This window comes from Anomaloglossus baeobatrachus, chromosome 5 (assembly GCF_048569485.1).
Source record: "Anomaloglossus baeobatrachus isolate aAnoBae1 chromosome 5, aAnoBae1.hap1, whole genome shotgun sequence".
Lineage (NCBI taxonomy): Eukaryota > Metazoa > Chordata > Amphibia > Anura > Aromobatidae > Anomaloglossus > Anomaloglossus baeobatrachus.
The window spans coordinates 234855701-234879393 of NC_134357.1; the positions used below are offsets into that span (position 1 = coordinate 234855701).

At 46.9% G+C, this 23693-nt stretch overlaps 1 protein-coding gene across 1 annotated transcript in view; it reads left to right on the forward strand.

Moving 5' to 3' along the window:
* The window catches only part of LOC142312712 (uncharacterized), a 167417-nt gene that overhangs the window by 137429 nt on the left and 6295 nt on the right, over positions 1-23693 (forward strand). Inside the window, exons 16-18 of the mRNA XM_075351700.1 lie at positions 13403-13479; positions 23239-23425; positions 23508-23637. Of these exons, the coding sequence (XP_075207815.1) occupies positions 13403-13479; positions 23239-23425; positions 23508-23637 (394 nt within the window). The remainder of the gene's footprint in view (positions 1-13402; positions 13480-23238; positions 23426-23507; positions 23638-23693) is intronic.

A 23693-nucleotide genomic window follows, 5' to 3' on the forward strand; every position in this document is an offset into this window, starting at 1 on the left:
AGAGTTTTCACATCCAAATCGGAGAAAGGGGTTTAGGAATCATAGCTCTGTAATGCATAGCCTCCTCTTTTTCAAGGGACCAAAAGTAATTGGACAAGGGACTCTAAGGGCTGCAATTAACTCTGAAGGCGTCTCCCTCGTTAACCTGTAATCAATGAAGTAGTTAAAAGGTCTGGGCTTGATTACAGGTGTGTGGTTTTGCATTTGGAAGCTGTTGCTGTGACCAGACAACATGCGGTCCTAAGGAACTCTCAATTGAGGTGAAGCAGAACATCCTGAGGCTGAAAAAAAAAAGAAAAAATCCATCAGAGAGATAGCAGACATGCTTGGAGTAGCAAAATGAACAGTCGGGTACATTCTGAGAAAAAAGGAATTGACTGGTGAGCTTGGGAACTCAAAAAGGCCTGGGCGTCCACGGATGACAACAGTGGTGGATGATCGCCCGCATACTTTCTTTGGTGAAGAAGAACCCGTTCACAACATCAACTGAAGTCCAGAACACTCTCAGTGAAGTAGGTGTATCTGTCTCTAAGTCAACAGTAAAGAGAAAGACTCCATGAAAGTAAATACAAAGGGGTTCACATCTAGATGCAAACCATTCATCAATTCCAAAAAATAGACAGGCCAGAGTTAAATTTGCTGAAAAACACCTCATGAAGCCAGCTCAGTTCTGGAAAAGTATTCTATGGACAGATGAGACAAAGATCAACCTGTACCAGAATGATGGGAAGAAAAAAGTTTGGAGAAGAAAGGGAACGGCACATGATCCAAGGCACACCACATCCTCTGTAAAAACATGGTGGAGGCAACGTGATGGCATGGGCATGCATGGCTTTCAATGGCACTGGGTCACTTGTGTTTATTGATGACATAACAGCAGACAAGAGTAGCCGGATGAATTCTGAAGTGTACCGGGATATACTTTCAGCCCAGATTCAGCCAAATGCCGCAAAGTTGATCGGACGGCGCTTCATAGTACAGATGGACAATGACCCCAAGCATACAGCCAAAGCTACCCAGGAGTTCATGAGTGCAAAAAGTGGAACATTCTGCAATGGCCAAGTCAATCACCAGATCTTAACCCAATTGAGCATGCATTTCACTTGCTCAAATCCAGACTGAAGACGGAAAGACCCACAAACAAGCAAGACCTGAAGGCTGCGGCTGTAAAGGCCCGGCAAAGCATTAAGAAGGAGGAAACCCAGCGTTTGGTGATGTCCATGGGTTCCAGACTTAAGGCAGTGATTGCCTCCAAAGGATTCGCAACAAAATATTGAAAATAAAAATATTTTTTTGGGGTTTGGTTTATTTGTCCAATTTCTTTTGACCTCCTAAAATGTGGAGTGTTTGTAAAGAAATGTGTACAATTCCTACAATTTCTATCAGATATTTTTGTTCAAACCTTCAAATTAAATGTTACAATCTGCACTTGAATTCTGTTGTAGAGGTTTCATTTCAAATCCAATGTGGTGGCATGCAGAGCCCAACTCGCGAAAATTGTGTCACTGTCCAAATATTTCTGGACCTAACTGTATATATTTCAATGCATCTATCTATATTTATCTCTTTATCGATCTATATATCTATGTATCTCTTCAATATCTAACTATTGGTTTAGCTAACTATCTTTTTTTTATTTTTTTTTTTAAAGGACCCCCTTAAAAATAATAACATATACAGATGAGTAGATTGCGTGAATGTTTGAACGATAGTGAGTCCAAGAGATCGAGGGTTTTAAAAATGAGATGAGGGAGGTTTAGTTTGATTTATTTATTTAATATATATATATTGTGAACGTTGCTTACCGCAACCCGGGGGTGTTTACTCGCTTGCAGCGGTGCAGGGTAGCTTAGGCATACACAGGCACCACAGTCTCTCTCAAAAATGCAGCAGTTTATTAGTAACCAACATAAACTGCCCTTCCAAAACACAATGAAGCCTCTCCTGGCTTAAAGGAAAATATAACATCCACATACCGTGGGCTTCCAGTCCAATTAAGTGTCCATAGTGGATTCTCCACACTCTGGCTCCAGCCAGCGAACACAAGTCACTGTGGTTGCTTCCTGCAGCCTCCAGCCCTCTCCAGCCAGGCTGCAGTATTTTTCCCCAGTCATCACCGGGACTGATTTCCAGGAGTCTCTCTTCAGTCTTCACACAGACTGAGATCTCCAGCACACATCCTCCTTGTGCAGCACTCTCAGGCTTCCCCCTGTTTCTAAAACTAACAGTCTCTTAAAACCCAACCGGATACACCCACAGGTGGAGGTATGTGATTCTCCAGCTCTGTCCATCACACTGGTCACAGTTTAAAGGGAACCTAACCCTTAATTACAACCCAAGTTCTGTGGAACTACAAGTCCCACAGTCACACCTTCAGTTCAATATCACAGGGGGATCCTTCTCCACTGCGACCATCCACAACATTGGTGGTCGCTACCTCACATATCCCCCCCCTCTGTTCAAACTTGTAGGGTTGAACATTTGATAACCCACAGGGGCCCTGAGACAGGGCATTAGTGTTACCTTGCCCTACAAGTTGAGAGGGCCCTCTCTGATAAATTTGAGCTTTAGCTCCTGACAGAAAGTCGGTCATTGTCACCAGACTCGTCTCAGTCAACCTCCTTGTCAGGTACGCCCCCCGGTCAGACTTATCTCTCCATGACTCTCTCCAACGGCTAGTGTAGTAGCGAAAGTCTCTTCCAGTCGAAACTACTGTCTGGTCTGACTCTGAGCTATCTAATCCACTAGAAGGGCTACTGTCTGGGCACCTCAGCACTGAGCGGATAGACGATCTGCTATATCTAGACCGTCTGCATTCTCTTTTTGCAGATATACTATGGCTTGTTCTGCCATGGCGTCTTCGGTTGTCATCGCTCTGTTGGTGTGTTCTTTCAAGACCATCCTTCGCTGTAGATACATCACTACCTTCATCCATTCCTTTGGAGTTTAGAGTAGAGGACTTGGACCATTCAGAGTCTATGCTATAGCCCAAAGTGTAGTTAGGTCTTCCATGACCTTGGTTCCTTTCATTAAAGGACCTACTTTCTGTGCCAACTGAAGCAACACCTTTATCAGGTGGGCAACCCTTCTCCTGGCCCCAGCCTGAAAGCGGTCTCCACCTCATACCCACTTGATGGAGTTGTTCTGCAATATTCTGCCTTTTTAGGTTCAACTGCCTTAGTTCTTCCAGGTAACCCAGGCGGTACTCTAGGAGGACTCGTACATTTTCAACACACTCCTTTGTTCCCACAATGACACATGGAACCATACCGACTTCACAGAGTATCTTGGCTTCATTATGAATATTAATTCTTACTCTCGTCACACCGGATTTGTCAACCATCTCCTGCATGACTCTTCCATTTCTTCCAATCAGCTTCTTAACCAGTTCTCTGGGCACTTGTGTGACCTCCTCCACAAACTCCAACAACTTCCGAGCTGTCTTGACTGCTCCTGCAGTTTTCCCATAGATTCGGAATGTTCCACTGTTTTTTTTCCAATTCAATAGCTGTAATACCTGGAACCTTCCTGGATTGCTGAATGTTACTTCTCAGCGCTCTTATTACAAGCCCAATTAATGGTTTCTTCACAACCACCACTTCCTGAAACGCTGCGGTGAGCCGCTTCATATGCTCCAATCGTCTGGTGTCTTCTTCCATCTTTGTAGAGATGAGCCACTTCGTGCGAAGACACTGTAGGTGCATGCCACTCAGGATAGCCACCCGCTTCTTTGTGACATCACTTACAGAGCACACCAGCAACCGACAAGACTCTGGGGCAAAGTACACTTTATAGGCTCCTACGGCCGTCTTGAATTTTTCATGTACCGCCTCACTGGCACAGGCTTTTCTCAAGTCTGCAGGGACTTCTACCAGGCATGCACGTAAAGACTGGCCGAATTTCTTTACCTGTAAGGCCATCGGACCGTTCCTTGGGTCTTCCATATCCATCCTCTTTTCTTATCACAGGCTCCACCTTTGGAGTTGCATTCTCCTCAGGTTTTTCCATAGCCTCAGAGCCTTTGAATTTTTCCTCATCTTTGGCCTCAAGATTCTCAATCTTCTGTACCAAGTCCATCTTTATGGCCTCCATCTTGGTCTTACCAGTAAGTTCAGTTAAGCTCTCAGCTGCTGATGGGACTTCTGGGCTAGATTTCCCTACTTTAAGGGTTCTCTCAATTTCTGCAGCTTCAGCCATCTCTTGGGACTCTGCAGCATCTCCCTCAATTTCCTCTTGATTCTCTGCAACTTCAGAGGCTTTCTTGCACTCCATACCTTCAACCTCAGATTCTCTGGGGTCTACAACAGCTTTTGTGCCGTTTGCACTATTATTCACCCCAGCACTGCGTGGATCACTGGTCTGCTCACCATGACCTTTGTGGATTTTTCCTCCACCAACAGCCTCCAGGATTTCTTCTCCTATAGTGTTTTCACTCAACAGACCATCAGCTTCACACCAGGAAATCATAGGGGACATCACCAATACTGTTTTGGTCGGCTCCTTTTTTGCACTTTCACCCTGCTGATTTCTGTCGTTACAGTGTGTCTGTTCAGTTTCTGACTCTTTCTTTTTCAGGATTTCACTGTCTGACTCTACATTAGCGGTTGCTACTGTCAACGTGCCTTCCTCAACCTTCTCTCCCCACTCAGACGATATACATTGCACTACCCCTTGGCGCTTATTACATCTTCGGCGTCGAGAGGAGATTTTATCTTTCTCAACTGTCTGTACCTCACTGTACTCAGTCGTCAGGTTACTAGAGTCAGTGTCACTCCCCCTGGTGTCCTGGACTAACAAGCCTCCACTTAACCAAGTGTTGAACCCCCTGTCTGGAGCTCTCCCATTTTTAACGGTCTTCCCCTTATTACACAATATCATACTACTAGGAACACTTTCAGCCTCCCGCTGTGATAGGGCTTCCTTTGAGCCTTTCCGGCTTTTACACAAGCAGCTGGCCATTTCTGCCATCGACCACAAGTCCTCAAAAAAATTAAAGTCCCGGCCTATTATAATGGGATGCGGTAAGTCAGGCACTACCCCAACATTAACGGATCCAAACACCCCATCCGTCTCAATGACCACTCGGGACCGTGGATACTCTCCAATGTTCCCATGTCTGCAGCGGGCTTCCATCCTTCCAAGAATCGGGTAGGTATCGAGCGTGGCCCTCACCAGGGACACCAAGCTCACCGAGTCTACCAGCCCAGTCACACATTTGCCATCAACTTCCACAGAACACAGACGTGACTTCTCATCAGCCGGGCAGTCTGTACCGCAGACCGGACACGAATAGCATGAACACCATTGTCCTTGGCTACTGTCCATTGGTGCCACTACACCTTCGGATTTGGGATGCTCCGCCCCTTTTCGTGTCACCACCGTTTTCTGGGACTCCGCCTCCTTTTGGGGTTTCTGTGGCTTCCTTGCAGTGTCTTTAGACCCGAATTCACACAGTTCCCCTTTATCTCGCTGGGCACCCTGTGTTCGTATTGGACCCAGAAGGGAGTTCATCAACTGGTCCACTGCTGCCACATCAGTGCGCACTGACGGCTCCTGCTGTCCACGCACAAGGAACTGGTACAGCTCCTCCATAGCATCCATTTGTGCGCCCTCTATGCTGAAACAAGAAAACAAACAGGAGGGGCGCTCCAATGGGTAATACCCGGTGGTCTAAAGAGGGGGGGGGGTTAGAGAACCACTAACCTTTCCAGGTTGTACCGCCCGTACAACCATGATCTCCAGCCTGTGGTGTATCACTGCTCACCAAACAGGGCCCCGCAATTCTGGGTTGGCCTGGAACCTCCAGTCACTGGTCTCTCGCCACTGCAGCACGGAACCCCGCAGATTCGCAGATTCACCGCCAGCAGCTGGAGTACGCTGTCCCTGTTCGTGGACCCACCGATCCACCGAAAGCTGCTTGAGTGCGCCAACACGATTTTCGTGGACCCGCCGATCCACTGCAGACAGCTTCGAAAATTGTTTTCGTGGACCCGCCAATCCACAGGCAACACTTCCTTGCAGTGTGTAGACAGCAGAAAAAAAAAAAAAAACAACCTTCGTGGACCCGGCTGATCCACAGGAACAACACCTCTGCAGCTGCTAGACGTGCTGCCTGGATTGCTGCCCGCATTCTCCACCATATGTGAACGTTGCTTACCGCAACCTGGGGGTTTTACTCGCTTGCAGCGGTGCAGGGTAGCTTAGGCATACACAGGCAACACAGTCTCTCTCAAAAATGCAGCAGTTTATTAGTAACCAACATAAACTGCCCTTCCAAAACACAATGAAGCCTCTCCTGGCTTAAAGGAAAATATAACATCCACATACCGTGGGCTTCCAGTCCAATTAAGTGTCCATAGTGGATTCTCCACACTCTGGCTCCAGCCAGCGAACACAAGTCACTGTGGTTGCTTCCTGCAGCCTCCAGCCCTCTCCAGCCAGGCTGCAGTATTTTTCCCCAGTCATCACCGGGACTGATTTCCAGGAGTCTCTCTTCAGTCTTCACACAGACTGAGATCTCCAGCACACATCCTCCATGTGCAGCACTCTCAGGCTTCCCCCTGTTTCTAAAACTAACAGTCTCTTAAAACCCAACCGGATACACCCACAGGTGGAGGTATGTGATTCTCCAGCTCTGTCCATCACACTGGTCACAGTTTAAAGGGAACCTAACCCTTAATTACAACCCAAGTTCTGTGGAACTACAAGTCCCACAGTCACACCTTCAGTTCAATATCACAGGGGGATCCTTCTCCACTGCGACCATCCACAACATCGGTGGTCGCTACCTCACTATATATATATATATATATATATATACTAGAAGGTGGCCCGATTCTACGCATCGGGTATTCTAGAATTTACGTATTGTGTAGTTCATGTATGATTTTTGTTTTATATATATATATATATATATATATATATATATATATATATAACAAAAATCATACATGAACTACACAATACGTAAATTTTAGAATACCCGATGCGTAGAATCGGGCCACCTTCTAGTATATATATATAGATGTTGTTGTGTGTAGTTACCAAGTGTTTGTGTAGGGCGCTGTACATGTTCTGGGTGTTGTCTGGGTGTGACGGGGGGTGAGAGCGGTGTTGAATGTGTGTTGCGTGTGTTGCATTGTTTGTGGAGCGCTGTGTGTCTGTAGCGTTGTGTGTGTTGCGCGGTTTGTGTGTGTGTGGTGTGTTTTGGGGGGAGGTATGTTTTGTGCAATGTGTGTGTTGTGCGGTATGTGCGTATATTTGTGTGTGCCGCGGTGTTTGTGTGTTGGGTGTTGTGTGTGTGCAGCGTTGTCTGTGTGTGTGGGTGTCTGTGTAGGGCAGTTGTTTGTGGTTCCCAGTGTGTGTGTGTGTGTGGTGTGTTGTGCAGTGCGCGCGCGTGTGTGTGTGTGTGTGTTGGGGGGAGGTGTGCACTTCCCATCGTGCTCCATCCCCCATGCAGCGCACTCCCCATCGTGCTCCATCCCCCATGCAGCGCACTCCCCATCGTGCTCCATCCCCTATGCTGCGCACCCCCCATCGTGCTCCATCTCCCATGCTGTGCACTCCCAAACGTGCTCCATCCGCCATGCTGCGCACTCCCAAACGTGCTCCATCCACCATGCTGCGCACTCCCAAACGTGCTCCATCCGCCATGCTGCGCACTCCCAAACGTGCTCCATCCGCCATACTCCGCACTCCCCATCGTGCTCCATCCCCCATGCAGCGCACTCCCCATCGTGCTCCATGCCCTATGCTGCGCACCCCCCATCGTGCTCCATCTCCCATGCTGCGCACTCCCAAACGTGCTCCATCCGCCATGCTGCGCACTCCCAAACGTGCTCCATCCGCCATGCTGCACACTCCCAAACGTGGTCCATCCGCCATGCTGCGCACTCCCAAACATGCTCCATCCGCCATACTCTGCACTCCCCATCGTGCTGCATCCCCCATGCTGCGCACTCCCAAACGTGCTCCATTCGCCATGCTGCGTACTCCCAAACGTGCTCCATCCACCATGCTGCGCACTCCCAAACGTGCTCCATCTGCCATGCTGCGCACTCCCAAACGTGGTCCATCCACCATGCTGCGCACTCCCAAACGTGCTCCATCCGCCATGCTGCGCACTCCCAAACGTGGTCCATCCGCCATGCTGTGCACTCCCAAACGTGCTCCATCCGCCATGCTGCGCACTCCCAAACGTGCTCCATCCCCCATGCTGCGCACCCCCCATCGTGCTCCATCCCCCATGCTGCACCAGCATCAGCCTCTCTACCCGCAGCATCAGCCTCTCTGCCCGCAGCATCAGCCTCTCTCCTCCCAGCATCAGCCTCTCTACCCGCAGCATCAGCCTCTCTCCTCCCAGCATCAGCCTCTCTGTCCCCAGCATCAGCCTCTCTCATCCCAGCATCAGCCTCTCTCCTCCCAGCATCAGCCTTTTCTGTCCCCAGCATCAGCCTCTCTCCTCCCAGCATCAGCCTTTTCTGTCCCTAGCATCAGCCTCTCTCCTCCCAGCATCAGCCTTTTCTGTCCCTAGCATCAGCCTCTCTCCCCCCAGCATCAGCCTCTCTCCTCCCAGCATCAGCCTCTCTCCTCCCAGCCTACCCCAGCCTCAGCCTCCCCCAGCATCAGCCTCTCTCCTCCCAGCATCAGCCTCTCTCCTCCCAGCCTCATCCTCCCCCAGCATCAGCCTCTCTCCTCCCAGCATCAGCCTCTCTCTTCCCAGCCTAACCCAGCCTCAACCTCCCCCAGCATCAGCCTCTCTCCTCTCAGCATCAGCCTCTCTCCTCCCAGCATTAGCCTCTCTCCTCCCAGCCTACCCCAGCCTCAGCCTCCCCCAGCATCAGCCTCTCTCCTCCCAGCATCAGCCTTTTCGGTCCCCAGCATCAGCCTCTCTCCTCCCAGCCTACCCCAGCCTCAGCCTCCCCCAGCATCAGCCTCTCTTCTCTCAGCCTCCCCATCCCAGCCTTCCCCAGGATCAGCCTCTCTCCTCCCAGCCTCCTCCAGCATGCCGTGCTCCTCTGCCGACACTCACAGATCCAATCGCATACACCCACACACACCCACACACACCCGATCTCATACACTCACACACACCCGATCGCATACACTCACACACACCCGATCGCATACACTCACACACACCCGATCGCATACACTCACACACACCCGATCGCATACACTCACACACACACACATTGACGATATTGCACATACGCGCTCATACTCACAACATCCGGAGATACCACATGCTTCTGGCCTTGTGATCCTCCGGCAGGTCCTGGAAGCTCACAGCACAGTATCGCCGCCGAGAAGCAAGCGATATCCCAGGATGTTGTGAGTATGTGGATGCGATGTGATGTGTGTGTGAGGTGTGTGTGTGTGTGTGTGTGTGTGTGAGAGTGAGTGTGATCTGATGTGTGTGTATGTATGTGTGTGTGTGTGCTGTTATGTGTGTGCGTGTGTGTATGTTCCACCGCTGCAGGACCTTGATGCGCTGGTAACTATGCTACCATTGTTACCAGCGTATCTCGTCCCCCGCTCGCACGAGAGCCCACACCAGCATACGCCGGCCAGCCCCAGCAATGCAAGGGGAAGTGTCGGCTGGGTTTGGCGGCGTACGCTGATGTGGGCTCCCAGGGGTACAGTACTCACCTGGTAGTCGTGGCTCCGTGACCGTGTCGGTTTGGGGAATGCATGGGGGGGCGGGGCCAGAGCTAGCGTGCATTGCGTGAGGGGGGCGGGGCGTGGCCGAGTTGCCAATGCCTGCAGGGTGCTGGGGCGAGAGGCCAATCTGTGGGGGGGCGGAGCCTGGGCGAGCGGCCGGCCAATCCGTGTGGGGGCGCAGCCTGGGCGAGCGGCCAATCCGTGCGGGGGGCGGGGCCATGGCGAGCCCAGCGGCCAATCAGCTTTGTGTCACCGTAAGGACACAATTTTGGAGCAAGACAGACAGACAGACAGACAGAATAAGGCAAATATATATATATATATATATATATATATATATATATATATATATATATATAATTACATACATAGATAGATAGCTAAATAAAATGATAGTTAGATAATTAATTATTTAATTTGATTCTTTGAAAATTAGATAGAAAAATACAAAGAATGATATATAAATACATAGATATAGAGATCGATATATTGATTGATATATTCTTCCAAAAAAATAGATAGACAGAAAAATCAAAATTTTTATAGAGAGAGTTTGTTATCTATTTAGCTAGATAGAAAGATAGATTGATAGAGATAGAAAGATGAATAGATAGATAGATTGTAAGGCCGGCTTCTCACTTGCGATTTTCTCGCAGTAGTGCAATGTGAGAAATTCTCGCATTGCACTCGGACCCATGTTAATCAATGATTCAGCTCCCATCTGCTATTTGTTTCTCAGTCCAAATCGGACTGAGAAAAAATTCGCAGCATGCTGCGTTTTGGTGAGTTTCTCGCGTGAGTCACTCCAATGTAAGTCTATGGGAGCGTGAAATTAAACGGATGTCACACGGACGGCACACACCATCCTAGTGACATGCGTTTAAATAAATACATTTATCACATGTTGCAGAAAACACTGGAAATGAGTGAGGTCTGTCGATGTCGGTCAATCTCTATTCTCTGTCAGTCGGTCTGTCTCTCTCTCTGTCGGTCTCTCTGTCTCCCTGTCTATCTCTCTCTATCTGTCTATCCCTCTCCCCCCTCTCTCATACCCACCGATCACCGGCGCGGCGCTGCACGGCTGTCACAAAGCTCCGGCGGCTTTTCCTATTTTGTAAAAGCCGGCCGCTCATTATTCCATCTGGTATACACTGCTTTCCCTGCCCACCGGCGCCTATGATTAGTTGCAGTTAGACACGCCCCCACGTAGAGTGACAGCTGTCTCACTGCAAACAATCACAGGTGACGGTGGGCGAGTCTATATCGTGCAGTAAATGAAATAAATAAATAATTAAACAAAAACGGCGTGCGGTTCCCCCACAATTTTCATACCAGCCAGGGTAAAGCCATACGGTTGGAGGCTGGTATTGTCAGGATGGGGAGCCCCACGTTATGGGGAGCCCCCCAGCCTAACAATATCAGCCAACAGCCGCCCGGAATTGCCGCATACATTAGATGCGACAGTCCCGGGACTGTACCCGGCTCATCCCGAATTGCCCTGGTGCGGTGGCAATCGAGGTAATAAGGAGTTAATGGCAGCAGTCCATAGCTGCCACTAAGTCCTAGGTTAATCATGGCAGATGTCTCCCCAAGATAACTTCCATGATTAACATGTTAGTTAAAGAAATAAACACACACATCCAAAAATCCTTTATTTGTAATAAATGACAAAAAACAACAACCTCTTTCACCATTTTATTAAAGTCCCCAAATACCCCTCCAGGTCCGACGTAATCCACAGAGGTCCCACGACGCTTTCAGCTCTGCTACATCAGAAGCTGACAGAGAGCGGTCACAGACCACGACCGCTCTCTGTGAGCTCCCTGCAGCGACTGAAGTGAGTCGCGCTATCAGCGATGACGTCACTTAGGTTACCCGCGGCCACAAATCTTAGCGGGAGGACTGCAGCTGTGGCCGCGGGTAATCTCAGTGACGGCACCGCTGATCGTGCGGCTCACTGCGGTCACTCAGGGGATCTGCGGTCACCGGTGAGACCTTCACCGGTGACTGAAAATCTGCCCATGACATACAGACAGAGCCGCGGGATGACAATGAAGTCGGGTGAAGTTCATCCGACTTCATTCTGATCGTGCGGCTCTGTCTGTGTCTGCTGTCAGCGGCTATTCAGCTCTACTACATCGCTCTGGCTGTGTCTGCTGTCAGCGCTCATGTAGCAGAGCTGAATGGCAGATGATATAGCTGCTGAGAATAAAAACGGATCCGTCAAAACTAAGCCTACTTTCACACCTCCGGTTTCTGCAATGCGGCACAATACGGCACTCTGCAGAAAAAGTAAGTCTATGCAAAAAACCCCGCAACCGGCGGCAAAAAAAAACGGTTGCGAGGTTTTTTGCATAGACTTACATTAGTGCCGTATTGTGCCGCAGGGGCTTGCGTTCGGTCCGGCTTTTGCCGCATGCGGCAGATTTAGCCGATGCCGCAGCCGGATAGAACGTTCCCTGCAACGTTGTTTGCTCCGGCAAAAATAGCCGCATCGCGCCGCATGCTTATGGACGCCGGATGCGGCGCGATGCGGAAAAAAACGCATCCGGCCGCCACATGCGTTTTTTTCCACTGCGCATGCTCAGTAGCGTGCCGCAACCGGAAAAAAACGGACCGGCCGCATGTAAAAACTTATGCAAAGGATGCGGTGTTTTCGCCGCATCCGTTGCATAGGTTTCACAGCCGGATTGAGCCGCACGGCTCAAACCGGATGTGTGAAAGTAGGCTTAGGCTACTTTCACACATCAGGTTTTTCCCATCAGGTACAATCCGGAAAAAACGGGTAAATCGGATCCGGTACCGCATCCGGTTTATCCCCATAGACTTGCATTGTAACCGGATTGTACCTGATGGCTTTGCGTTGCATCCGTTTTTTTCCGGATGCGGCAAAATTTATCAAAGCGGTGGCCGGAGGCAACGTGTCTTGCAACGTTTTTTTGTCCGGCAAAAAAAACGCATTGCGCCGGATCCGGCACGATACGGCGTGTTTTACAATGAAAGCCTATGGACGCCGGATCCGGCGCAATGTGGTATAAAATGGATGCGGCGACCGGATCCGTTTTTGTAAACTGCGCATGCACCAAATTAACTAAAAAAGCTGATCCTTAAAAAAAAAGGACAAACCGGATGCAAAAACGGATGCAAACCGTATCCACCGGATCCGGTTTTGTACGCATCCGGCATAACGGATCCGTTAAAAACCGGATCCGGTGGATACGGTTTTACATTTTTTTGCTGGATCCTTTGGATCAGGAAAAAAAAGGATTGTGCCTGAATGCAAAAAACTGATGTGTGAAAGTAGCCTAAGTCAAAAAACAGCACCCAAACGCATGCAAACGGAAGTGAACGGTCCGTTTTTATGCTGGATCCGGTAGATGGATCCAGTAAAAAACGTTCAGGTCACTAGCGGTGGCATGCGTTGTTCTCCTTTAAAAACGGATCCTGTAACATGCAGTTTGCTAGGCAAAAAAACGCTAATGTGTAGCCAGCTTTTGCATATTCTGCGCCGGATCCGTTGCATCAGGCACACGCCGGATTGTGCCTGATGCCAAAAAACTGATGTGTGAAAGTAGCCTGAATTTGAACTACAAGAAAATGGCTGCCATGCTCCTGCATTGAGGACAGATTTATAAATAGAGCGTATCCAGGTAACTAGGGCAACAAAATTACGTCACTATCCATATAAGGGCACTCACAGCAGAAAATGAAAGGGAGATGAGGGGGTGTGGCCAAGTAAATAACGTTACCACGTCCACCTGCATTCAGGAAAACAACGGAGAGACAGGAAGTGGAGGTAACAAAGAGGAGGCGCAGGTAACGGGGCTTGTACTGCTGGAGGAATGGAATATACCACACGGGGAGCAGAACATAGGGGTGGACAGCAGGCAGAATATACTACCTGCTTATACCATGGGGGGGAGCAGAATGGGTTATGTCGTGCAGGGGCAGTGACCTGTAGTGTGAGTGTGGAATGTGCTTACGGCTCTCCATGTAATCACAGGAGGAGGAGATTACTGTCTGCAGGATTCACCGCTGACTGAATGCTATATCACATGGGAAGCAAAATGTGCTGGTACAGGAGGGGTGGGATGTATTAACCTCAGTACTGCAGGAGCAGTGGGATGTAGTGTCCTCCCTGTAGGATTGGTAACACAGGAGCAGTGGGATGTAGTGTCCTCCCTGTAGGATTGGTAAGACAGGAGCAGTGGGATGTAGTGTTCCTTCTGTAGGATTGGTAACACAGAAGCAGTAGGATGTAGTGTCCAGTCTGAAGGATTGGTAACACAGGAGCAGTAGGATGTAGTGTTTTTTTCTGTAGGATTGGTAACACCGGAGCAGTGGGATGTAGTGTTCCTTCTGTAGGATTGGTAACACAGGAGCAGTGGGATGTAGTGTCCAGTCTGTAGGATTGGTAACACAGGAGCAGTGGGATGTAGTGTCCAGTCTGTAGGATTGGTAACACAGGAGCAGTGGGATGTAGTGTTCCTTCTGTAGGATTGGTAACACAGGAGCAGTGGGATGTAGTGTTCCTTCTGTAGGATTGGTAACACAGGAGCAGTGGGATGTAGTGTGTTTCTTCTGTAGGATTGGTAACACAGGAGCAGTGGGATGTAGTATCCAGTCTGTAGGATTGGTAACACAGGAGCAGTGGGATGTAGTGTTCCTTCTGTAGGATTGGTAACACAGGAGCAGTGGGATGTAGTGTTCCTTCTGTAGGATTGGTAACACAGGAGCAGTGGGATGTAGTGTTCCTTCTGTAGGATTGGTAACACAGGAGCAGTGGGATGTAGTGTCCAGTCTGAAGGACTGGTAACACAGGAGCAGTGGGATGTAGTGTTTTTTTTCTGTAGGATTGGTAACACAGGAGCAGTGGGATGCAGTGTTCCTTCTGTAGGATTGGTAACACCGGAGCAGTGGGATGTAGTGTCCAGTCTGTAGGATTGGTAACACAGGAGCAGTGGGATGTAGTGTCCAGTCTGTAGGATTGGTAACACAGGAGCAGTGGGATGTAGTGTCCAGTCTGAAGGATTGGTAACACAGAAGCAGTGGGATGTAGTGTTTTTTTTCTGAAGGATTGGTAACACAGAAGCAGTGGGATGTAGTGTTTTTTTTCTGTAGGATTGGTAACACAGGAGCAGTGGGATGTAGTGTCCAGTCTGAAGGATTGGTAACACAGGAGCAGTGGGATGTAGTGTCCAGTCTGTAGGATTGGTAACACAGAAGCAGTGGGATGTAGTGTTTTTTTTCTGTAGGATTGGTAACACAGGAGCAGTGGGATGTAGTGTCCAGTCTGAAGGATTGGTAACACAGGAGCAGTGGGATGTAGTGTTCCTTCTGTAGGATTGGTAACACAGGAGCAGTGGGATGTAGTGTCCAGTCTGTAGGATTGGTAACACAGGAGCAGTGGGATGTAGTGTTTTTTTTCTGTAGGATTGGTAACACAGGAGCAGTGGGATGTAGTGTTCCTTCTGTAGGATTGGTAACACAGGAGCAGTGGGATGTAGTGTTCCTTCTGTAGGATTGGTAACACAGGAGCAGTGGGATGTAGTGTCCAGTCTGAAGGATTGGTAACACAGGAGCAGTGGGATGTAGTGTCCAGTCTGTAGGATTGGTAACACAGGAGCAGTGGGATGTAGTGTCCAGTCTGAAGGATTGGTAACACAGGAGCAGTGGGATGTAGTGTTTCTTCTGTAGGATTGGTAACACAGGAGCAGTGGGATGTAGTGTTCCTTCTGTAGGATTGGTAACACAGGAGCAGTGGGATGTAGTGTTCCTTCTGTAGGATTGGTAACACAGGAGCAGTGGGATGTAGTGTTCCTTCTGTAGGATTGGTAACACCGGAGCAGTGGGATGTAGTGTCCAGTCTGTAGGATTGGTAACACAGGAGCAGTGGGATGTAGTGTCCAGTCTGTAGGATTGGTAACACAGGAGCAGTGGGATGTAGTGTCCAGTCTGAAGGATTGGTAACACAGGAGCAGTGGGATGTAGTGTCCAGTCTGAAGGATTGGTAACACAGGAGCAGTGGGATGTAGTGTCCAGTCTGAAGGATTGGTAACACAGGAGCAGTGGGATGTAGTGTCCAGTCTGAAGGATTGGTAACACAGGAGCAGTGGGATGTAGTGTCCAGTCTGAAGGATTGGTAACACAGGAGCAGTGGGATGTAGTATCCAGTCTGTAGGATTGGTAACACAGGAGCAGTGGGATGTAGTGTCCAGTCTGAAGGATTGGTAACACAGGAGCAGTGGGATGTAGTGTCCAGTCTGAAGGATTGGTAACACCGGAGCAGTGGGATGTAGTGTCCAGTCTGTAGGATTGGTAACACAGGAGCAGTGGGATGTAGTGTCCAGTCTGAAGGATTGGTAACACAGGAGCAGTGGGATGTAGTGTCCAGTCTGAAGGATTGGTAACACAGGAGCAGTGGGATGTAGTATCCAGTCTGTAGGATTGGTAACACAGGAGCAGTGGGATGTAGTGTCCAGTCTGAAGGATTGGTAACACAGGAGCAGTGGGATGTAGTGTCCAGTCTGAAGGATTGGTAACACAGGAGCAGTGGGATGTAGTGTTCCTTCTGTAGGATTGGTAACACAGGAGCAGTGGGATGTAGTGTCCAGTCTGTAGGATTGGTAACACAGGAGCAGTGGGATGTAGTGTCCAGTCTGAAGGATTGGTAACACAGGAGCAGTGGGATGTAGTGTCCAGTCTGAAGGATTGGTAACACAGGAGCAGTGGGATGTAGTGTCCAGTCTGAAGGATTGGTAACACAGGAGCAGTGGGATGTAGTGTTTCTTCTGTAGAATATCTAAATACTTAAACATATGGAGTTTCCCGGAATTCCCAGCCGGCAGGGAAAACAAATTATTTATAGAATGGAGGAGAAAAGGTATAATAAAAGGGGTGAAAGATCTGCTTCATGAGACGGAAATTAGATGGTTGTCCTATCAAGAAATTGTGACAAAATATGGGCTCTCTCCATTCCAAGTTATACAATATAAACAGATAGAGAAAGGTATAATGCAGCTACTGAGAGATGTCGGGAAGGAACAAGGGATGAATGACATGGACCAACTTATTATGCAGGAGCAGCGGGAGATTAACATAACTTCACTATACAAAGCTTTGCGAGAGGTGTTAGTTCCCTTAAGCAGGGATAAGACCCTGGGAACATGGGTGAGACAATTGGGAGATGAGACAGCAGGGGACAAGATACTAAGAGGATGGATGAGCATGAGAAAAGAGGTGGTTAATGAGGGCTGGAGGGACACACAGTTTAGACTGATGCACAGGGCGATCTATGGCTTCAACATACCAAACAAACAGAGGGTTAATAACACAGCACATTGTCCCAAATGTAGGATGCTAAACACGGATCTGTTACATGGGATTTGGCAATGCCCAGAGAGCCAAAAATTCTGGAAAAAAATGCAGGCGCTAATAACTAGTATATGGGGGGTAGAGGTGGCGATGGACACATTGATATGGATTTTTCATGATGACCATGTTGAACAAATGGCAAGAGTGAGTGAAAAAAGAGAGAATACCAAAGCTGTTCCATAGTATAGCCATAATAGGAAAAAGGGCTTTGCTGGGCATATGGCTCGAAGGCAAGGTTCCGTCAGAAGACGAGGTAATGAGGCAGATTAAAATGCTACTTAGAATTGAACAGAGGACAGCAGAAAAAACAGATGGTTTGACCGACGCATTCTTTAAAAAATGGAGAAAATTCATTGAAAAACAATGTGAAGGTACAGAAATACAAACAATAGTTACCCCCTTCACGTACACAGAGTGGTATCTACTGGAAGACATTAAGGGAACATTGGGGAAATTAAAACAGCCATAATGTGAAGGTGTGATAAGAAGGCAAATGATTCATCTAGAGGCATGGGGTGGAAAAAAAAATGACAAAATGTGGCGTGGTTGGGTATTCTTCGTGTGGGCTAGACAGGGGGAAAAAAAGTGTGCTAAGTTGTTGGGGGAGTTATTTTAGAATAGAAGGGGGGGAAAACAAGGGAAACAGGAGGAATAGTTAATTGCCAATAACCTGTTAATGGACATGGTGAAGCCATACTTGATATATTGTTTAACAAGATATAATGCATATGAAAATTTGGAATAAAATTTGGTGTTTAAAAAAAACAAAACAAAAACGGCCTAGGCTATAAGAAGATTGTCAACACCCTGAAACTGAGCTGTAGCACGGTGGCCAAGAGCATACAGCAGTTTAACAAGAAAGATTCCCCTCAGAACAGGCCTCTCCATGGTCGACCAAATAAGTTGAGGGCACATGCTCAGCATCACATCCAGAGGTTGTCTTTTCAGAATAGATATGAGTGCTGCCAGCATTGCTGCAGAAGTGACGGGTGTTAGGGGTCAGCCTGTCAGTGCTCAAACTATACACCACACACTGCATCAAATTGATCTGCGTGGCTGTCATCCCAGAAGCAAGTTTCTTCTTAAGATGATGCACAAAAAGCCCCCAAACAGTTTGCCGAAGACAAAAAGACTAAGGACATGGATTACTGGAATCATGTCCTATAGTCTGATGAGACCAAGATAGTGTCAAGTGTGTGTGGCGGCAACCAGGTGAGGAGTACAAAGACAAGTGTGTGCTGCCTACAGTCAAGCATGATGGTGGGAGTGTCATGGTTTGGGGCTGCATAAGAGCTGCTCGCTGTGGGGAGCTACAGTACATTGAGGGAAACCACGAATGCCAACATGTACTGTGATACTTTTGATTTAAAGCATGGGGGCGGCACAATGGCTCAGTAATTAATACTGCAGTCTTGCAGCGCTGCTGCCCTGAGTTCACATCCCACCAAGGACAATATCTGCAAGGAGTTTGTATGTTCTCCTCATGTTTGTGTGGGTTTCCTCCGGGTACCCAGGTTTCCTCCCACACTCCAAAGACCTACAAATAGGGATTCTAGATTGTGAGCCCCAATGGGGACAGTGTTGCCAATATATGTAAAGTGCTGTGGAATTAATAGCACAATTAAATTAAATATTATCACCTCCCTTTATATTCCAACATAACGACCCCTAACATACCTCCAATACGAGTACTGCTTTGCTAAAGAAATTGAAGGTAAAGGTGCTGGACTGGCCAAGCATGTCTCCAGACCTAAACCCTATTGAGGATCTGTGGGGCATCCTGTAACAGAAGCTGGAGGAGCACAAGGTCTCTAACATCCACCAGCTCCATGATGTCATGGAGGATGGAAGAGTATTCCAGTGGTTCTTGTGAAGCTCTAGTGAACTCCATGCCCAGGAGAGTTAAAGGGAACCTGTCACCAGTTTTTCCCTATTAAACCAAAAATATCCCCTTCTGCAGCTCCTGGGCTGCATTCTAGGAAGGTGCACCTTGTTGCTGGCCCCCCTTGCAGACCCCTAAAAGAATTTTATAAAATCTTACCGTTTCCTATGCAAAGGAGTTTGGTTGGCCAGATGGGCAGGCTCTAATTCGGCTCCTGTCCCCCCTCCTGCTGCTGTTCGCTGTCCCCCCAGTCATGATTTACATGGATGACACCGCCCCACGCTGCTGGAGTTTCGCGCAGGCGCATTTCACTGTGCCCCTATCGCAGGGCTGAGCATAAGATTTCCCTCGCGCCGGTGATGTAGCTGTGCAGGTGCGAGATTATGGGCGGGTACGAAGCTGACGCTGGTGAGGTCATACACAGCGCCGCCCATAATCTCGTGCCTGCGCAACTACATCACCGGCGCTCGCGCGAGGGAAACTTTATGCTCGGCCCCGCGATAAAGGCATAGCGAAATGCGCCTGCGCCAGAGACCAGCAGTGTGGGGCATCTATGTAAATCATGACTGGGAGATGGCGAACAGCGGCAGGAGGGGGGACAGGAGCTGAATTAGAGCCCGGCCAACCAAACTCATTTGCATAGGAAACAGTAAGCTTTTATAAAGTTCTTTTAGGGATCTGCAAGGGGGGCCAGCAACAAGGTACACCTTCCTAGAATGCAGCCCAGGAGCTGCAGAAGGTGATATTTTTTATTTAATAGGGAAAAAACTGGTGACAGATTCCCTTTAAGGCAGCGCTTGAAAATAATGGTGCCACATACAATATTGACCCTTTGGGCACAATTTGGGTGTTTTCACTTAGGGGTGTACTCACTTTTGTTACCAGCGGCTTAGACATTAATGGCTGTTTATTGAGTTATTTAGCGGGCACGCCAACTTTACACAGTTGCACAAGCTGTACACTGACTACTTTACATTGTATCAGTGTCTTGTCTTCAGTGCTGTCCCATGAAAAGATATAATAATATATTTTAAAAAAATGTTAGGGGGTGTACTCAATTTTGTGATAAACTGTACCAGTCTAATATCTCTAGGAACAGTCTTAATTTTCATGATTATTATTTGCCATCCACTCTTTGATTGAACAGTCTCTTATCGACATACAGCCAGCATTTTAGGAGCTGGAACTTCCTTTTACTCCCTTTCCAGCATGCATTGTCTATTGAAAATGAACTCAACAAACTCCTAAATTGTTGCACAGGGTAAGAGGAAGTTGAATGGCACTCACCGGTAAAATTGTGTCAAAATCCTTTTAATCCAACATCAAAATACAAGTGAAGGCACGGGGGAGGGGGTGTACATGGTGCGTCGGACGATTGCCGTTTCGTGTCTTGTTTAACGCCTCTACGGGTCCACACACTGATGTAGTTTCCTGTTCTATTTAACCATCCGGTCGACATACTGACATCACACAATTTAAAAACGGCAATTAAAAACCATATCGGGAAAGTAATCAAAGAGCCCATTACTTTTTTTGTATGGAGCATCTACATAGAACCCACATTCACAGAAAAACCAACATATCATTTTTCTCATTAAGTCCCAATGGGCCCATTCCATTAGATTTCATAATATATTGTGATTTCTTTTGTAATAGGATTTTGTGGAAATCTCCACCTACACATATTGGCCACAAATGGTACCTTCAGAACAGTGGGGTGGCCATGGGTACCCCGGTGGCTTGCACCCCAGATAATATTTTCTTAGCGCAAGTAGAAGATTATTTGATCTATAACGTGAATAACCCATTCTTAAAGCACATTAAAAAAATGTCCTCGGGTTTGTGGATGACTGCCTAATCATTTGGGACGGTTTGGAGGAGGAGTTCAAATATTTTGTTTCCTATCTAAATTCTGTGAATAAATGAAACCTGTTCTTTCCCGATGTATTTGGAAGTAATTCCATTGGATTCTTAGATGTTAAATTAACATCAAAAGATGCTAAAATAGAACGTGAATTATTCAGAAAACCAACTTCGTTAAACATGCTTTTGCACTACAATAGTGCAAATCCAGCACACATAAAAAAATCTATCCCGTACGGTCAATTCTTACATTTAAATAGGATTACAAACGATTTACAAAAATTGAATAAACAAACCGAGGAACTGAGAGTGCGGGTTTTGGAACGGGGTTATCCATTAGAATACATCGACAATGCACAGAAGCGGGCACAAATGAGTCCATTTCCCATAAAGTCTTCTATTACTGACAGGGAAAAAAGGAAAATGTCCAGATTTGTCTTCAATTTTAAATATGGCCCCATGGATAAGACCATTAGGACCATAATCAACAAAAAATGGTTTCTGTTAGAAAAGGATAATGATTTGGCGGAGATCGCTAAGCAATGACCAATTATAGCCTATAGAAGGTGTAAAAATCTAGAGGATGAGCTGGTTCATAAAATATCCCCCCCCCTAAAACATGGTTACATACAATCTGCCCCTCAGAAAACCACAAATGGGGCAGTTGCTCCTTCTGCAAATTCCAGCTTATAGATAAATCCCTGAAAATAGGAGACAAATAACGTACAACAAGCCATTTAATCACTTGTAGCGGTTGTATACATTATCTTTTGTCCTTGCGGAATGTATTATATTGGCAAAACCATTCGCCCACTTCTTGTCCGCTTTAGGGAGCATCGGGATTCCATAATTGTGTAGTGTAGATGCAACTAGAATGATAAAGCACATTAGAGAGGTACACAACAAGGACCGTAATGTGTTAACATTCGCTGGACTAGAGAAAGTCGATCCCACAGATGGAGATTTCCACAAAATCTTATTACAAAAGGAATCACAATAGATCATGAAATATAATGGAATGGGCCCTTTGGGACTTAATGAGAAACATGATATGTTGGTTTTTCTGTGAATGTGGGTTCTATGTATTGTAGATGCTCCATACAAAAAAGTAATGGGCTCTTTGATTACTTTCTTGATATGGTTTTTAATTGCCGTTTTTTAATTGTGATGTCAGTATGTCGACCGGATGGTTAAATAGAACAGGAAACTACATCAGTGTGTGGACCCGTAGAGGCGTTAAACAAGACACGAAACGGCCGTTGTCCGACGCGCCATGTACACCCCCTCCCCCGTGCCTTCACTTGTATCTTGATGTTGGATTAAAAGGATTTTGACACCATTTTACCGGTGAGTGCCATTCATCTTTCTCTTACCCTGTGCAGCAAGTGTTTTTTCTTTGCAATGAACGGTTTTTTCCTGTCAGCCAATACTAGTAAATAATATGGAATTGATGGACTTTAACCATGCATTGAATTTATGAGCCATATGGTGCGTTAATAACCGCTGAGTGTAGATAGTGCCCAGTTTTTCCTTCTCCTACATTTTGGAAACTCCTAAATTGTCCCTCAGCTTGTAATCTACTGTTCCATGGATTCAGGTGTTGTGGACAACATGGGTCCCATTCAGGGGTTGCCAACTTGATTTTTTTTTTTTTTCTTTTTTTCTTCTGGACAGCTTATCAAAAAAATCACACACAGACAATACTTTTTACGGACACATTGTAAAACCATAATAAATCATAAGTGATATATGGTTTGTGTACAGCCCGTCATTCTGACATCAAGACATCATCTGCATTCACTATAAAATAATTACAGTCAAAATAATCTAAGTTTCTTCAACATCAAAATCACAAACACCTTTTACATTTTTTTTTTTTTTTTTTTTTTTTTTTTTTTTTTTTTTTTTTTACTGCCAGAGCAATAAAGTGCCCTATTTTTTACAAACTGACCAGGAATTGACAGTCCAGGCCCCATTATATCAAATGATATCCAGCTTTCTCTAGTTAGATCATCGTACAGAAGCTGTCTCTCCGTAAAGATCTGCTGATACTAGACCATCATCATTAATTAATTGACTATGAAATCTGAACTGGTACAAAATATCTCTAGGAAGAGAAATATTGGAATTCAGGGTGATCTGATGATCTAGAATACAAAATGAGCTCCATATCTAATTGGAGGTAATAATATACGATATACCTAATTTACTTACTTTGCTGTATCTGTTACAGACTGTGGGGTTATGGATGGAGTGAGGACGGATACCACAAAGATGATACTAAAGTTTACCCTTAAGATTATATATTTGCTGACTGGTGAGGTGAGGCCTCTGAAGGAATGAGACAAACCTCGTTATGGCATATGCTGATGAACCTCATTATGGCATATGGTGATGAACCTCGTTATGGCAAATGCTGTTGGATGATATTTTCTTTTTTTTTTTTTTTAACTTAGAGTTATATACCTTTTAAAGAAGTCAAGTAAGCATTTCAAGGCTTTGTGGAAAACGCATGTGTCAAGTGGTTGCAGTGGAATCCAGAGCCCCATCGTGAAGCCTCCACCTCACTCACTGATAGAGAAGAAGAACAATGATCAGAAGATCCTAGAACTCGCCAAGAAGATTGAGCTGCTGACTGGAGAGGTGAGCGCTTCTGGGAACGCTGGTAAATTCTACCATAATACCCTAGTGGTATCTGGATCATGACTGTATCACTGTGTGTCAGGTTACTGTGAGGTGTCAGGACATCACGGTCTATTTCTCCATGGAGGAGTGGGAGTTTCTAGAAAGTCACAAGGATCTGTATAAGGACGTCATGAGGGAGATTCCCCAGACCATAAGGTGTCCAAGTACAGGTTAGAGTAATTTCATGGGTCACCAAAATACCCCAGCATTTCATAGAAACTAGGTA